The sequence below is a fragment of the Cricetulus griseus genome, chromosome 2 (assembly GCF_003668045.3).
Source record: "Cricetulus griseus strain 17A/GY chromosome 2, alternate assembly CriGri-PICRH-1.0, whole genome shotgun sequence".
Taxonomy (NCBI): Eukaryota; Metazoa; Chordata; class Mammalia; order Rodentia; family Cricetidae; genus Cricetulus; species Cricetulus griseus.
The window spans coordinates 1,291,154-1,309,036 of record NC_048595.1 but is presented as its reverse complement, the minus strand read 5'-3'; the positions used below and the strand labels follow the sequence as shown (position 1 = coordinate 1,309,036).

At 55.3% G+C, this 17,883-nt stretch overlaps 1 protein-coding gene across 1 annotated transcript in view; it reads right to left on the bottom strand.

Moving 5' to 3' along the window:
- Plch2 (phospholipase C eta 2) overlaps nt 1–17,883 on the bottom strand; it is a 70,322-nt gene that overhangs the window by 25,437 nt on the left and 27,002 nt on the right. Inside the window, exon 2 of the mRNA XM_035439344.1 lies at nt 244–390. Coding sequence (XP_035295235.1) covers nt 244–390 — 147 coding nt within the window. The remainder of the gene's footprint in view (nt 1–243; nt 391–17,883) is intronic.

Here is a 17,883-nt window from a genome sequence, read left to right as displayed (position 1 = left end):
CAGGGTGATGCACAAAGTCATCCAGTCTCCATGGCGTCCCAGAGCTTTGTCATGGGGACAGCTGGGCAAGGACCATCTGACCTGTTCCTATTCCCTATTCCAGAGCCCATACAGAAGTCCCCGACCACCTAAGCCTAGAGATGACCAGCACACCATCTGAGCAGAGTCTACTTGGGAGGCCTCCCTGTCCTGTGCTCGCCAGGCTGAGGCCTACCCACCCACGTCCCTGGGTTGTTCACTCACTCTTGGCCTTCTCATTCTTGCGTGAGGGCCGCCAGCGGAGGCAGGAACGGTGCTCATCCAGGTAGTAGAAGCGGACCAGGCCCTTGGAGCTGCCACGGAGCTTCACCATCTGGGTCCCCTCCTGCATGGCGCTCATGCATCGCTCCACTAGACACAGGTGGACACACAGCAGAGACAGACAGAAAGACAGACAGAAGTTATGAGAGCTACGGTAAGTTCGCCTCTCTCCAAAGGGCCCTGTGTGTCTGTGTGGCCCTATCCAAACATGAGACAGAGTGGTACCACCCCTTCTCTGATGGTCCTGGGCCACTTGAGGTGGCTTGAGGCACCAGGGAGGACATTCAGCAGCAGCCTATTCCCCAACATGTGGCAAGTGCCAGAAACCACTGAGATCCCAAGTGGCCTTCATTTAGACTGCCAAGCAATCAGAGACTGGGACCAGAGACCAAACCAGTTCCCAAATCCAACGTGTGGAGCTCCCATACTGGGCACAAGGCAGGCCTAGGCACCATGCATCATGCACCAAGTCTGGCTCCTAGCCCCAGCCCTGGGTCATTTCTGAGGGTCTACTGCCCCTTCTTGCAGCATCACCAGGAACATTACCTTTGTCATGGGTAGTAAGGTCAGAGAGAAGCCCTATAGGAAGGCACAGAACTAGGAGGCTGAGGTGCTGGGTTTAAGACCACAACCTACTCTTTTTCTCGAGCCACCTTCCTCCCTTGTCAACCAGGCCTCCTGTCCCTGGGAAAGGTCTACAACTTCCAAAGAGTCCAGGCCAGGGCCAAGCCTCTTCCTCAGGCTGCATAACTATCTGTACACAGAAAGCCCAGGAGCCAGAGGGCACTACATGTCACAAGTGCTTACAATGAGGTATCCCCAGGTGGGTAATGTAGAAAACCATGGATAGTGCCAGCTTGCGGGGAGGAGCTTTTTGGAGGAAGCTATTATTGACCATAAGCAGAAGGGAATCGTAGACATGGGGTTGGGTACTCAAAGCAGATAGGACTCTCTTAGGGAACAAAGCCAGTTTGGGGACACATGTTTGGCTGCTGGGTGCATTTAAGGTAAGGTTTAGGGACAGACACAAGGCCCTGATGCCCCCTCATGCTGTTCTAGAAGAAGGTAACTGAATGTGCACCCTCTGCTCCTGGACCAAGGAGTAGTGAATCAAGCATTCCTGACCAGGGACTCTATGGCTTCCTGAGATGCACTGGACCCTCCCACTGACCACCCAGCAGCCTTCTTCCTTCTGTTCAATGACTCATGGTCCAAGGGCTTCTGACACCATCTAGAGGCCCTGGTGTCTATACCTGCATGCCTCAATTAACTAGGCTGAAGGTATCACTGCCCATAAAATTCCAGCAGCCCCCTCCCCCAAAAGAGCTCTGAAGCCACCTGTGAGTTCCAAGCACATACAAGCAGGGCTCCAGCTCCAGCTCTGCCTGGCTCCCTTCCCACTTGGAGTTTAGCCTCTAAGTTCTGCTAAGGAGATGGAGGGTATCTCTGGCTGGGGGCAAGGAGGCAATGTTTCTGGGCCTGGAGATCCCAGAGGGAGATACAAGGGAATGGGAGGTTGGTGTGAGGAAGGAGAGAACCCATGTTTTTTTTGCAAACCCAGGGACATCCCTGACTTCCCTAAGCTATGCACCCCATGGCCCCATAGGGTTTGACCAGTCCTCAGAAGGGACCTGCTCTTTGCCCTTTCTTACCTAGAAGGCTGAGCTGCCATTGTGGTGACACTACCACACTCCCTCCAACCCAAAGAAGCACCTCTGCCAGGCAGGCCACAGCTCCTGTGGTTCGGCTGGCAGCAGACGACTGGAGATCAGGCATATCCAAATGATAGCTGGAGGCTTGCTCCCCAAAGCCAGAAAGGGCCCTCGGCAACAGGCCAAGCAGAGGCGGTGGCTGGCACAGGTGATCCTCAGGGCTCCCTTTCTCTCCTCTACCTCTTCCTCTTCCTCCTTGCAGCCCACTGAAGTCCCCCCAGGGCTGTTCCCAGGTCCCACTGGCATTGACCCAACTGCTACCTGCAGCCCTGGATGATCCCCAGGCCAGCCCACCCATCCTCTGGAATTCGCAGGTCTGTTTGAAGATGAATCCCAGGGATGGGGGAGCAGCCAAGCCTCACCCTGTTATCCTTGGCCAATCCCCACAATAATCCTGTTGGATCCAGCCCAGCTGGCCAAAGGATTTAGGCCAGCCAGGGGCATGCCCAGCTGCCAGTTCAGAGTAGGCTGCCCCATGTCTGAGTAACCAGATTCATACTTAAGTCTGAGGTAGGATACCAGGTCAGACAAGGGACCCTCCTAGGACACAAAACTGTGGCTACAAGACCTGGAGTGATTGCCTCTGTGAGATCCTCACCCCCTGGGAGGGGCTGTCTAGTCGTAGGTTTGCTCCTACATAGAGCCATCTTTCTAAATCCTGCCCAGGCTGGGTATCCAGGGCTGATACCTTTTTTGTTTTTGTTTTTCTTTTCTTTTCTTTTTTCTTTTCTTTTCTTTTCTTTTCTTTTCTTTTCTTTTCTTTTCTTTTCTTTTTCGAGACAAGGTTTCACTGTGTAACACTGGCTGTCCTGGAACTCACTCTGTAGGCCAGGCTGGCCTCAAACTCACAGAGATCCACCTGCCTCTGCCTTCTCTATGCTGGGATTAAAGGCGTGCGCCACCAGCCCGGCCAGCATTGGTATCTGTGAGTCTCTCCCTCTCACCTCCTCCTGCTTGAAACCCTTATGCATACAGCAGCCTCCAGGTGGATCCCCACAGTGTGGCAGTGAGCTGGTCCACAGGTAGGACAAAAGCAGCAGTATGCTGTCCTAAAGCCCAGGGCCAAGAACCCAGCCGTCTTTAGCTGGAGGCCAGAGCTGAATCCAGTGACCTAGAGGAACTTGACCCAGGACAGAGGGAACACCTTTCCACTTTGACCTCCAGCATGAGAAGAAGAATGTAGGTTCCCTGAGCCTTGTGCAACTCCCTGTGCAAGTTCCACTCCACAGCCCAGCCCTCCCTACCCCCAGCCGGCCTCTCCTGGTGCCCACCAGAACCAGAGCTATCGATAGTGTTATCCCATTACCCAGGGTATATTATCACTGTATTCTACACCCAAGGCTGGGCATATCTGGGCAGCCAGGTCCCTCATAACAGTCTCCTGGCAGGGAAGGGGGCCCGGGACTCAGAGGGGACCTGTCCACCTACCAGGACACCTACCATATAAGGCTGAGTGGAAGCCACCACTCCACACCAGCAGTAAGCAACCATAAGGGGCAGCCAAGCACCTAAGAAGCTGTCCGCGCTGTGTTCAACTCTGCATTGCATACCTTGGGCAACCGGAAGTGGGGAGGTGGTAAGAATGGGAGGTGGGGTTCCACATTGGCTTCGTTGCCTCAGGATCGTGGGTATCCATCCTCCCTAACCAGGCTCCTATCTCTGGCAAGGGATAGCACATCCTGGGAGTCCCTGCCAGGGGACTCCACATCCCCACAGCCGTATCACCCCTCTTTAAAAAGCACCCTGAATGCTCTTGCACAGCCCACCCTCTTGACCCTGGCCTGTCTGCTGATGTGCCCTGGGCAACAGGAAGCTTAGCCACAGGGAAGCAGGAGCCACTGGGCCAGATCCAGTGTAATCAACTCACAGCCAAACCCAGGACCCAATTAGGAGCCTTGGCCAGAGGCCTTGCCTCATTTGCTGGATGGAGGTCGGCAGGCGGCCTGCCCTCTCTGCCACAAATTAGATTAGGGAACCATTTACTGCTTAGGGCAGGAAGAAGCATAGCCCTAGCAGCCTCACCCTACCCCCCATGAGACAGGCCACAGGAGGCCTTTGCAGCATGGTCACCTGTGTAGGCAAAGCCCAGAATCCCCAGTGAGTAGTGGGATGAAAGCCGGGGGTGCGGGACCCAAAGTATCAGGAAAGCCATGGGATGCTAAGGTTGAGCAAGATCGGGGGCATGCTCTGAGTGCTCCAGGGCCACATGACTCTCCACCCTGGATGGCGTCTACGCTACCCTCCCTCTCTGCCGGCTGCTCACATTCCATCAGCCATGCCCGTCGCCCCAGTGGCAAGGCCACTACCTTCCCATTCAGTGCTCACAACCCAGTCAGAGTATGCCAGAATCTCTAGATTTCCTGTTCTCTCTAGGTACCCTGCCTTTGGACACACCTGCTCTTCCCTTGCCTGGGCCTAGCCAGGTTAGGACCATTCGTGCTCCCCAAATCTCCCCAGAACTAGATACCTCTGCCCTCTCTGCTTTTAGCCACTCACTAGTCTCCCACCATCAGCCAGAGAAGGGAGTTAGGTGCCTAGGCAAGGGTTCTGGGAGGGACACAGATCCAGCGGTACCAGCAGCCTGGGGGAGGACCCAGATCACTGCACCCCAGACTTTCTGACCCCCCTACAGGCCTCAGGCCATAATCCTCCACTGGTGAGGCAGGCAGAGGCCCAGCTAATCCACCCTCACACAGGTTTCTGCTAGTAAGGCCTCTTCCACTGTCCTGAGGACCAAGGTGACCCTATCCACTGCTGATACTGCAAAAGACAGGTAGTCCTGGCACTGTAGTCACTGAGCAAAACAGTGCCCTAGCTGAGGAAGGCTGTACCTACCAGGGGCAGCTTGTCCAGAGCGCACTGGGCCAGGGTCAGGCAGCAAGAGGCACCCAGGTTACTGGCCACACAGGGCTCAAGCCCACCGACAGCTAGCCTAAACCTGACCACCTGGCCATCCAAGCCAGGCAGGGAGCTCAGACACACACACCCCTACCCCTGCCACAGAAAGAAGGGCAGCTATTCCCAGAAGAGCTAAATAAATGCCCCTTCCAATGTGTTTCACCAGGAGCTCCCCAGCAACCCCTAGACATGCTTAGCACCCAGGTCCAGGGATAGGTAAAACTCCCACCTGCTGCTTGGAGGTTGGCGCAGACGGCCTTCGGAGGCCAGAGGTAATGTGCTCCCCATATTAAGGTGACAGGGGGTCTCTGAGACCCCAGAGTGTTTTTCATAGTTGAGCTGTGCTCAGTCAGCCCTGCTGTCCTTCATAGCCAGAGGCCCTAGAGCTCCCCCTGCTCCCCCAGAATTTCTAGGGACCCTCAGGAGCCAACTTCCAGGAATGTAAGGTGTCCACCATGGTCCTCACTCAGGTGGCTCAGGCAGGTGTTGCAATGCAACTTGCTGCCATGGACCAGCCCCACAGAGCCTCATGTGTGAGAGGAACTGACGCATTTGCTTACCCACCAGAAGAGCACACTTGTCCCAACCACCCATCTCCAGGACAGGCAGGCAGGACAGTAGCTTCTCAACTCCTCTGTCCCAACTTCACCCATCCCATGCTAACCTATACAACTCCTTCACATAAAAATGCTGCCTTTCCCCAAGGGTCTCTCTCTGCTCTGTCTCTGCATCACCCAGCACCCAGCAAGCAAGAGATGGGATGGATGAGGAGGACCAAGAAGAGCCAAAGTCACATAGTCTCTCCTCTGGGAGCTGTGGGCAACTGTGTCACCCAGGCCATATCAGCACTAGCGGGTGATGGGGGAAGTACTTCTGTGTATGTTTATCTTATTGATTGTTAAATAAAATACTGTTTGGCCAATGAGACAGCAAATAGATGGGACTAGGAGTCAAAGAGGATTCTGGGAAATGTAGTAGAGAAGTGCTGATCCAGGCAGGAAGTGACATAGCAAGGAGACTCATATTTAAGCGAAGGAGAAACAGGAAGCGCCCCCTTTTTCCTGTTCGCCTCCTCCAGCAGCAGGATGTGAGCCACCGGCAAGGAGGGACGCCAATAAGGCGTCCGATAAGATAAGTCTTATAACATATGTAGATTTATGATAATTAAAACTGAGCTAGCAGATGAGAAGTCCTAGTCATTGGCCAAGCAGCATTGAACCTAATACAAGTTTCTGTGTATTCATTTGGGCCTAACTCGGGCGGGCGGCTTGGGTAAAGCTCACATGTGGCGGTGGGGCTCGGCAGCTTTTGGCGCAAAGATTTATCGTAACAAGAGGGTTCGTCACTCCAGAATGCAGCCAGCTGCAGGGACACAAGTGGTCCCCTGTCCTCATCACCTCTGTGCCTCAGTCCCCCTGCTGAAGAGAGGCATGTCCCCACAGCCCTGGCTCCTCCTGCACAGAGCCCACAGATAGTCGTAGATGCTGAAAGGAGAAAGAGTCCATGCTGCCCAGAGCCAGGCCCACTGGTGCTGTTTTACTTCTGTGAGGGAGATCGATCTTGTCCTAACACAGTGGGCAACACAGCTTGATGGCTGCGGTGAACAAGAGAGCAGCAGCCGTTCAACAGACTTGCCTCTCCCCAGGGAAAGCTGTAAAATCAATTTACTCTCCCAATAAACCACAAATCATACACACAGGCCTTGCCAAGAGTGCATACATGCACACGGATGGCCCTCATCCCACCTGAGGGCAGGACTTGCACGTGTTACCTAGAGTGGGGCTCCAAAGGCAGCATGGGACCCGAGGGAATGAAGCTCCCCCAGCCCTTTCCCTGCAGCCTTGAGCCTCCTCAGGGGCCTCCCAACATGCAGGCCACCCCAGACAACATTTAGATGGTGCCTGGGGTGGAATGGAGGAAAGAGGAAGCCGTCCTGCCCCAGCCCCACAGTGCCCACCATGATGAGCCCGGCCCCTGGCCCTGTGCCACTCAGGAGGGAGGGACAGGCCCACACACATATGGCCAAGCTTATTTAAACGTCTGAGAACAGCAATGCAACCCCCACCCTCCCGCACGTCTGGGCGCCTCCTCCCCAACTATTTTTACTGTATCAAGGAGTGTGAGCCGGCTTGTTCCTGCCCTCCCTGGCCAGACCTGAGGGGCTGTGCTCACTTCAGGGGGCACCTGAGCCAAGGCAGGGCCTCAGGAATCCCTCAACAGTAGCAGAAACAACCGCCACTACCCAGCCCCCGGGCCATCTGACCAGGCCTGAGGCTGTCCTAAGGAATGAACAGCAGGCCTGCTCTGCTGGGTGGATGTGCCCTTTTCCTCCAGCAGTGCCTGCCCCTAACCCTGCCCCGTGATATGCAGCTCCAGCTTCCAGCAGGAGGAGGCAAGTTCTGTGAGAGGGGGGCATGCTAGTTTGCCTATTCAAGAACTGACCTGAGCTGCCACCCTCTCTCAGAAGTTTCTGCAGCTCAGGGACCTGGCACTGGACAGCAGAGACTGAGCAGCAGCCTGGGTCATCCTCATAGTGGCAGCAGCTTCAAGATCTAGCCCCCTACCCAGCCCAGCCTACTCAGCGGACCTTACTGCTGACCCTAACCCAACAGCAGTGATGACAGGCCCGACTTCAAAGCCATTAGGCTGTATGTGAAGGCACTCAACAGAGTTCAGGAACTCAACTCGCAGCCTTCACACAGCAGCAGCAAATAGACCGGGCATTCTAGAAGGTCAACAGTGTCCACTGCCCAATACCTCCACTTAGAGAAGTCCCCATGTGCTCAGGTCTAAGCCAGGTCTCTCCAAGCCTGCCTCCAAGAATGCCTGCGATGGCCCTGGCAGCCTGGCAGCCTGGTACCTTCAGCCTACAAAGGTCCCAGCTTCTGGCCTTGCTCTATCTCGAGCGGAGCTCCAAGGCCACAGTCAGAGTCCCTCCAGAGTGGAACTGGTACCCTCCCTACCCTCACTGTCCCTGGCTATCACTAGCTGGAGGCTGGCACGCAGCAGCTCAGCTCACAGCAGTGGCTTCAATCACATCCGACAGCCCTGCTAGGAAGAGGACTCTATTAATAGCCCATTTCACAGCTTTCTGCTCCCCCAGGTGGCCTTCATTCCCGTGTCCCTGGGGGTTCCTGTCTCTGCCACCAGTCACTCTCTTCCCTGAGGTCACAGCTGCCCTCTCTTCCTCCAGCAGGGCCTGGTCAGCAGCCGTGCGTACTTGTGCTGGGTTCCTGAAGGCAAGTGATCAATCACCCACCGTCTGGGACAGGTTCTGACCCCAAGCCACTGCCAGGACACCCTTGGAGGAGCTGTCACAGGAATCAGGCTGTAGCCACTAGTGTGCAGCCCCTTCTGGGAAGTCATCAGATCCGGGTGGGGATATCACTCCAGAGTGCAATTATTAATGAGAAAAGAGCCAGCCCTGCCCTGCTGCTCACCCCGGAAAAGGGATGGGCCGGCAGCAGCTGACAGGGTGGGTGGCCTCTGGGTATGGTCAAGCAGGGGCCAGAGACGACAGGAAACAAGGGGTCTGAGCCCCTGAATAAGTGCCCAGTGCTGGGTAACAAGGGCCACCTTGAGGCTAGAGAGCACCGGGCCCTCCATGGAACCCAGTGGGCCTCAGAGGAAAGCACTTTTCTGCACAAGGAGCTGGCTCCTCAGGTTTGACTTCCCACAGTGTCTGTATCTCCTGAGGTTGCAGACACCTGTCTGGATGTCTCCCCTGATGGACAGCTCAACAGCAGCTGCTTCATTCCCACCTTGTACTTGTTGAGGCTGGGTGAGGGTCTCCCTGGTTCTGGACCTCCTGGGATGTTTTCTGTACTGCTCCATTGCCCATGGTAACCCAAAACAGCATGGGCTGCATCTGAGAAATGGGCTGCCAAAGCCTAGGTCATTTCAGACACAGGACCAGGAGATAGAGGCCTGAAGAGCTTCCTCAGGAAGTGGAGCCATGGATGATACTGGGCTATGGCCTGACCACCCTGGAGTCCAGATACCCCCAGGCTCTCTGGGGACACTGGGCTGCTGAGCCTTAGCAGGCTGAGGGCCGTCTCCCAGGACTGACTGGCTGGCTAGCCAGCTGCTTCCAAGTCAAGGCTCCACCGTTGCACCTGATCCCAAGGCTAGCCCCAGGAGCTATCCCAGCAGCTTACCTCACTCACCTGTGGCTATCCACCACAGCTCAGGGATGACACCTACCTAGTAAAGGGCTCCTGTATCCAGGAGGTGAGTTCCCAGAAATCAAAGAAAACACCCAATCCTGGGGCTGGTGCTCACTTCCCCCACCCTGCCCCTTCTCTTCCCCACACAGGAAGTCTGTCCAGCCGGCCACGAGCCCACGTACTCTGTACTGAAAGCAAGCTCCCAGGAATAAGCAGGCTCGCTCCTCTGATTACTCATTCTTCTACCCAGCCCTCCCCCAACCCCCGCCAACTCTCTCTGAGTTGGAGCCACAGGCTTTGGCCCAGGACAAACCCCTGTACCCACACCTGCCTGGAGAGAGGGGGCACTTTCCTGGGCAAGGGCTTCCTCACTTTCCAGGGAAGGCGCCAGGAGCCAGGAAGCCTTCGTCATCATCTCATTAGTGGTGCAGATGGAGGGCCAAAGCCAGGACAGCAGCCCATCTGCTCCTTCCTCAGCTACATGTTGCAACTGCGAGGACTCTGCTGTTGTACATCTCTCCTGGGGTCGCCGGAAGATGGAGGTGGGCTTGGAGTCCTCCTGCTGCCAACCCTCTCCTCCTAAGACTGGGGCTCCTCTCTCAGGCAGCTAAAAACCCCATGTAAGTTCAGTTCCCTGGACCCTGGGACCTCAAGGCTACGTGGCAGCATCCATTCCCTGCGCCTTCAACAAGCTGGTGTCCCAAGTCCAGGAAGCCTAGGGTAAAGACTCCATGGGCACTCCACAGGCCAGCCAGGTTCTCTCGGGTCAACCAACCATACTGCCACACTATAGTAGGGGCTGTGCCCAGAAGGGGTGTATCCCACAAGACCCCACCTAACCTTGATCACACTGGCCATGCTGTCCGCAACACATAAACAGCATCTTAGGCAGAGAGAAGAGCAGGGACAGGAGGGAAGGACCACCAGGCGTTTGTGGAGCAACCACACAGGCCAGGTTCAGCACAACACTCTGCTGACAGTTTTTGACTGCTTACAAACTGCTCTATGAGGCAGCCCTTCCGGACCACACAGATTCACGGAGGATCCTCAGGGTGAAGTCACACAGCCGTTCCAGCTTCCCTACCCCTCTTCAGCGTCCATGTCCATCAGGAGCAGAACAAGCCCAGTCCCAGATCAACCAGCCAAACTAATCAAGAGGGCATAGCCTTGATCAGGAGGTTCTTCCTGCTGCCTAACTCAGATCACCCCTGGTGCAGTCACAGCCTTGCATCCCTTTCACTCAGATCAAGCTTTGTGTTGATCCAGAGACCCTGCCCAGGAAAAGTTCTTTTCCACCCCCACCACTGAAGATACCTGCTCAAAAAACACAGAGAGAATGGCTTCTTCTCACTCCCAACCCCCTTGCTCTCCTCCTGTGGGCAGCCTGGAAGATTCATGCACCCCTGCTGGCCCGTGCTGTTTGCCTAGGGCAATGCCAGTTCCCCAGACAGGAAAGTGGGACAGATCTAAGCAAGGGAGTTTAACTCTGGGGAACCTCAGGGCAGCTGGCGAGGGAGGTGGTGGCGATTCTGTCCATGGTGCTGACCAGATTTCAGGACATTGCCCCCTCTTCCCCACCCACAGCCCCTTCCCTCCTCCGATGTCCCCTTGGTTGGACTGGAACCGAGGGGGCAGTGGCTGCAGGGTGGGTGCATCTCATCCTGCAGAATGGGACCTCAGTACCTTCACAGGTAGCATCTACTAGCAAGATGCAAATGTGAGGGAAGAAGGGGTTCAGCGGCTGACGGGGAATGGGGTCACCAGTCTTCTCTCCCAGACACCCTAAGAGAGTGATCAAGCATAGCATAGCCCTTGCTCTGGAGTCTGAGCTGAGTTGGGAGTCACAACCCTCTTCCAGACACCCTCCTACCTGTCCTTACCTTGGTCCTGGCTAAGCCCACCGGGGGGCCCAGGTTCTTCCATGGCCCGCAGGCACCAGCCCCACTGTTACCGGCACGGCCCAAGGGGGCCAGGACCCTTTGCTGGTCCCCAGTGTCCCCAAAGTTGTAGCCTGATCCAAGGCGCCACACACACAGCGCCCATACCGGTTCAAAGCCCGAGATAGCAAGCTGCTACTGCTGCTTGCAAGCAAAGGAAGAGAGGGGAGGGGCAGGATGAGGCCTCACCAGCCACTGGGACCGCCCCTCCCACGGGAGCCCCGCCTGCCCTTAACTCTTGGCTATCCGGCTTCTGGCCTGCCATGTCTGCTGTTGGGGGCGTCAGTTTGAATCAAGGAGGGAGTTTCAGATTGGGCACCAAGTCAGCATTGTCAGACGCCAGAGAGGAGGCAATGCTGGCCACTTAAAACTCCCATAGTGGCTTCAACGACCACTCACCATACCCACCAAGCTGGTCCCTCCTACCAGAGGGGTAACTATACACCCTGAACAGAAGCCAAATGAACCTGGCTGGCAGTTCCTGGTGACCACGGAGTCCTTTTGATAACCACCACCTCCCTAGGCCTTGTGACTAGACCTTCCAAAATGGGCTTAAGTGTCCCCTCCATCGGCTTCCCTGGATTGAGGAATCTAGGCTGGGGAGGCTGAGTCCAGGGGCTGGGTCTGTAAAAGTCCCACCCCTGTGTTCACCCAGATTTCCTTCGCCTGACCCCACGTATCCCTTGTTAAGCTCTTTCTACTTGGCTGCACAGGTTTGTGGGGTCTGGGGGACAGTGATGACTGTTGACGTGGCAGGAAATGCCCCCTGTGTACATTTGCCCTGGGGCAAGCCCTGGAGTATACAGGGTGCAGCGTAAGTGGCATAGTCTGGTCCAGCCTGGGCTCACCACTCTGGATTCTGCTGGATCTGTGTACAGCATCTGGGCCATCTCTGTTCTCCAGACTGCTCACACCAGCTCAGGAAGGGCGGTGACAAGGGTGACTTCTGCTCCCAGAACATCTGGTAGAGCTTTAAACTAGCATCCCAGAGAGGGCCTGGGACAGTTCGTGGGGGTTCTGAAGGACAGGCCATTGGTAAGCACGGGTCCAAGTGGGAGGACAGGGGCCACCTATGGGCTCTCTGAACCGCCACCTCCAAGGTGTGACAGCCTCCTGCCATGCAGGGCACCAGGTGTGAAGGGGGAGGAGAGCCTCCCCCTTCACACCAGCTGGGTTCTGCCAGGAGAGGCCCTTAGCCCTGCTGCTGCCTGGTACCCTTAAAGGAACAGCCTTCCTCCTTTGCTGTTGTTATTCATATGCTCTGGCATTTCTGAGCAGAGTTGCTCTGTCCTAGACTATAGGAGCAGTTCTCTGGGTAGATACTGTGTCTCTCCTTGGCATACAGCCTAGGCACAATTCCAGGGTCTATGTCTATCCCACTGACAGATCCAAGGCAAGAAAGGTGCCCTTCCTCTGGGCATGTATTGACTGATGGGGCCAAACTAGAGCACAGGTGGGATGCCAGGACCAGAAGAAAGAACACAGTTATCAAGGGCACCAGAGGCCGGGAGACCATAAGGGGGGGGGGAAACTCCCAGTAAGGTGCCCACAGCTGGGCTTTATGTGTCTCCTCCAGGATCTAGTCAGCAGCCTCCTCAGAAAAAAAAAAGAAAAGAAAAGAAAAGAAAAGAAAAGAAAAGAAAAGAAACCGAGGCGGGGAGAGAAAAGAAAAAGGGTAAGGAGACAGCAAAAATCAGAGAGGGGGAGGGAAAGAGACAGAGAGACAGAGAGAGATATACACCCATGAGCCAGACAGGTGACAAGGTCCTGGAGAGCAACCCAGAGTGGGGCTACTTTCTCCCTGATGGACAAAGGGCCCCTGAGCCTCCCTAGAGAAGCTCAGTGAAACCTAAGTTCAAGTTGCCATGAATTATCCATCACACAGTCGGCTTCCCCCCTCCCCTGATGCACCCGGGAGATGATTTCCAGCACTGAGACTGCGATTAAAAACGGTGATTAACATCCACCAGGCACACGTTAATTTGCTCGGATTCTCATCTCTTTTCTGGGCATTTAAGCAGAATTCCACTCTGAAAGCTTTTGGCCTGGCTGGTTGCAAGCAGGGAGACTCCCTGGAAAGAAACAGCCTGTGACCTTAGAGTTTGGGGACTCAAGGACTTTAGCCTTCTTTGGAGAGGACAGGTGCGGTAAGCATCATCCAGGGGCTCCTGCTGTCTGTGGCAGTGTCCCTCCAGGGTAAGCTCCACATGCTCAGATAACGTAGGGCTTCCCAGCACCCACAGGCCACAAGGTCCTGCTGGACCTGAGCTGCTACTGTAAGGGGACCCTGCTCCCTGGGGACCAGTTCTCACCTTCCAGATCTAAGTGTCTGCTTCTCTCCTTCTCCTTGCCCTTAACTTTAGGGCAGCCTTGTCCGAGAGGGCCGAGAGGATGACATACCCTGAGACAGGCCTTTATGGGGAACAAAACCTGTTCCTTCTCTGTGCTTCAGTCTCCTCGGTGTCCAATGAAAACACCACATGTATGTTCACACATGCCTCAGGCCTGTCCTTGTTCATGGGTATGTGCTGAGAGCTCATCCCAGCATAACTGTATTACATACTCTTACAGGGCCATCCTAGGTACCAAAGGGTCTGCTTCTAGTTTCTCAGCTGTGAGTACTCTTGCCCGGCAGCTTTGACAGAGGCCAGGGAGGTAGGGTGGATGGCAGCAGTCTGGGGAAAGCCAGGTCCTGACTGCCCTGACACTGCTTCTCACTTAAAGGTATGAAGTAGCACCCCTCACTCCTGCACAGGAGTGCCTCCACCTTCCAGCACCACAGGAAACCTGTGGGTGCCTCAAGGCACACGTTGGGCTGGCCGACTCAGCTGCCTTGTATAGTGCAATGATAAGGAAGAAGCCACCATGAAAGTGGGTCAGAGGTAGAGACGTGGTGACCAAGGCAACGTGAGGGGCAGCCTGGAGGCCAGAGCCAAACTCAGCCAGGAAGGGACGTGCGTGGCAAGCAGCGCCTAGGCCAGGAAAGACCTGGCTACCTCTGCTACCTCTGAGCAATCCACTGGAATGCACGGCTTCTCAGGCCTACTTTCCTATCCAGCATCCAGGGAGGACCAGCAGCCTGGAAGAGCAGGGGAGAGAGTGGGGGGGCAGTCTGGGGCCCTGAACTGAGACTTTCTTTTGTGGAAGAAGAGGAGTCCTCTAGGTGGGAGGCAGGCCAAAGGCAAAAGGGCCTTTTAATGACTGTCACCACAAGAAAGGGGCCTGGGAGCTTTGGCTCCATGGTTCTGGGGTCATTAGCTCTGCCTGTGGATGGACAACAGCTGCCACTTTCCAATAATCTCCAGAGACAGAAGGCCAGGAGAAAAACACACATCCCCAAACTTAGCAGAGTGATTCACACCTCCGAAGCCTTTGTGGGGCACCTCAGATCTGGACTTCCAACTTGTGTCCTACATAAATCTCCAAGGAAACGCTTCCAGGGGCCAGCTGTGAGCCCAGCTCTGTATATCTGCAATGGCCACTGCACAGGAGACAGGCACAGCATAGGGGCCCTAATGTGGGCCCAGTTCTGCTCCCTTGAGCATGCCCAAATCAGCAGGGCTCCAGAAGTCACTGATTCCAATCTCTTCTTTTCCAGAGAGAAACCTTCTGGGTAGACGAGTCCCCACAGTCACTCTGACTCTGCTGAGCCCTTGAGGGTGAGCACTGGGGTCTACCGACATGGAACATCATAATTACCTCACAAGTGCTGAATGGTGAAGTGTAGGCCCCTCGGGTATCAAGTCACGGCTGACAATCCTACTGCTGGGAAGGACACAGGCCCAACAGCCCATGCCTAAGACGTTTTTTTTTGTTGTTGTTAATTATTCAACACCAAATCCAATTTAGTGTTGTCTCTTGCCTTGTTTGAGAGTTCTGTCAATGTTACCACCTCCAGTGAGGAACAAAAGCTGCTTCAGAGGACATGGTTGGATTCCCCCAACCCTGGCACACGCTGGATACCAGTACAGGCTGAGCAGCTTCCTGACCTCGGTAGCAAGTGACAAAATGTGGAATGCAGGGTGGGACATGTAGGGATACCCTTCCCCCAAACCCGGGTTTCTAGTACAAAGACACCCCCCCCCACTGTCACGGCCATCAGACGCCCTCATGCAGTAGTCACACCAATACCAAGTTGAGCCCAGGTCATCACTCTCAGGATGAATGCTTCGGGGAAGGGGGGCAGGCGTGGGGCCTCAAGAGAACTGGCCAATAAGGAATGAGCCTTCCCACAGTTACCCAATGACCACAGCTACCCAAAAGTGACCACAGCTGCTTGAGAGTGACCACAACAGCTCTGATGACCAAATGCCCCAGAGTGACTACAGCTGCCTCACTGACCACAGCCGTCTCGGTGACCACAACTTCTCCAGGCATCACCACAACTGCCCCAGGGACCCCGGCTGCCTCAGACTACCCAAGAAGAAGACTGCCATTCTAGGTCAGGCTTGCCCACCTGCCCTACCACCAAACCTAGTGGAGTCAGGTTCAAAAGAAACATCACTAAATTCCAAGGCAGACAAAGAAATATGACAAAGCAGAAACATCCAGAGGAGGAATCCATGGAGGAGGGAGACAGTGCAAGGAGATGGGATGCTCTAGCCAGGTTGCTACTGTCTGCACAGAAGCCTTGTGTTGCCAGGACAGAAGAGCTGCTGAGATAGGTCCTCAGGCTGGTTCCCAATCCCAATCGCAGGGCCCATGGGTTACAGAGAACACAGACATCAGCATAGTCTGGGTGATAATGGGGAGAGTGGCAGGGGAGCAGAGGCCTGGGCAGCTGGAGAGTCGAGAGATTTTGGAAAGGCTGTGACCCAAATTGTCACAGCCACAGTTGCTGACTCCCTGGTGCTCAGAGGCCTGGCTACATAGGCAAGCAGCATCTTGCCTTCACCAAAGGCATCTGCAGCCACAGTACACATCCATTGTTTGACTTCTCACTCCCCAGGAGGACCTCTTAGCCTGCTCAGGCACCAAAGGGAGGGGTCTGGCCTAGGTCAATGGGTCAGAGTCCTGCCTGGAGCAGCGGTAGCCTGGATAGAGACAAAGTGAGCAGACACTGCCTGGCAGCTCACCCTGCCTCCCCGCACCAGCCTGACCTAGATTCTGTGCCTGTGTGCAGAGCTACGGCCAGTCATGCAGAGCTGCAGCCAGCCTGGCATTGAGACAGTGGGCAGAGCCATGCAGAGCTGCAGCCAGCCTGGCATTAAGACAGTGGGCAGAGCCATGCAGAGTTGCAGCCAGCCTGGCATTGAGACAGTGGGCAGAGCCATGCAGAGCTGCGGCCAGCCTGGCATTGAGACAGTGGGCAGAGCCATGCAGAGCTGCAGCCAGCCTGGCATTGAGACGGTGGGCAGAATTCAGAGCCAACATAGCCACATGGCCACTAGCATAGCCCCAAGACACACTGTGTGGGGTTCCACATGTGTTGCCCACCCTTTCTAACCCCTCCCTAGATGGAAGGGACCCTGAGGTCCCTGCCTGAGAAGCTCTGAGGAGCCCCTGGCCTCCACGCTCTGGCCCCTATCCAAGGGCCTGCTAGAGGAAGAGAAGACGGGGAGGTGGAACCCACTCTTATCTCCTTCCTATTCCAGCAGCTCTGTGATCAGAGCAAGGGGTCCAAGACTGTGAGGCCACAAGGCTACAGCCACTCCTCAACTCAACTCCAGTAGCCCCAGATGCTGGCTACACAACTGCCCAAAGGCAGGTCGGCTGACCCTACCCCCCCCACACCCCGCAGGACTGGCATCCTTCAGTCTCCCCAGCCTGCACCACAGGGCCATAGGAACAGCATGTGGTCTTTACGCCCATGTGCCACCCTATGCCCCCTGGATATATAAATCAATTTAAAATTCTTGAAAACCCGAGATGTGTGCGCCCCGCATGCAAATGTGATCTTGCTTCCTAGCTCTTAGGCCCAAGGTGTCCTTCGGGCCACACAATTCCTTATTTCAGGGCCAGAAACGACCAACCCAGTGTCTCTTCTTGTCCTTCTCCCGCTGCCTGTTCCTCGGCTGTCAGCATTTATTAAGTGCCTGCTGTGTCTGGGCATTGCTTGGTGCTAGGGAGGCAGCAACAAGTTCATCTCATCAGGGAGATCCTGACTGGGAGGGCAGGGAGTGGTCCCTGGAGGTCAGTGGGCACTAGGGGAACTGAGTACAGACTGGGGTATGGGTTGTGTACCTCAGACCAGACCTCGAGCCACAGGTGAGGAAAGGGAGGGCAGGGCACTGTCCGCAGAACACTGCCAGTAAAAGAACACTTGGTGTGGGACTTAGCTCAAAGTACATACTCAGAACACCAGCAGGCCAGGGGAAAGTGCATGGTGATAGGCAGATGGAACCCATTCTTGGTGATCAGCACCTACCCCTCACTGTGCCATGGGATGAATAGATAGGTCGCTGGGGTTCACCTGAAAGTATTCTCCAAGGTTGGGGCCTCCCACGCCAATTTCAGCTCAAGCTCCAACCCTTCCTTTGGAAACTGTTCACCGATGTTCAGTGGCAGAATTTTAAAATCCTGAGTAGTAATTCATACATTCGAAAACAAAAACAAAATACACAAGCCACAACATGCCTGTGGTCAGCGTGAAACTGGTTGCCACATCCCATGAAGCCACAGATAGTAGAGCCCTATGTATGTGTACCAGGAGGCTCTTGGTGGGCTGGAAGGGCTTTGTGGACTGGCTGGCTTCCATGAGTCCTGCCTCAGCCCTACTGCCCACCTGAGTCCCAACCCCAGAGTGGCTGCCCTTACAAAGGGGAACTGGGTCCCTATGAGCCATCAGTTCAATGGCACTGAAGACGCACAGTGCCATCAAATCATGTCCCTGGGCTGCCTCTCCAAGGGTACAGCCACATATCCTGCCAC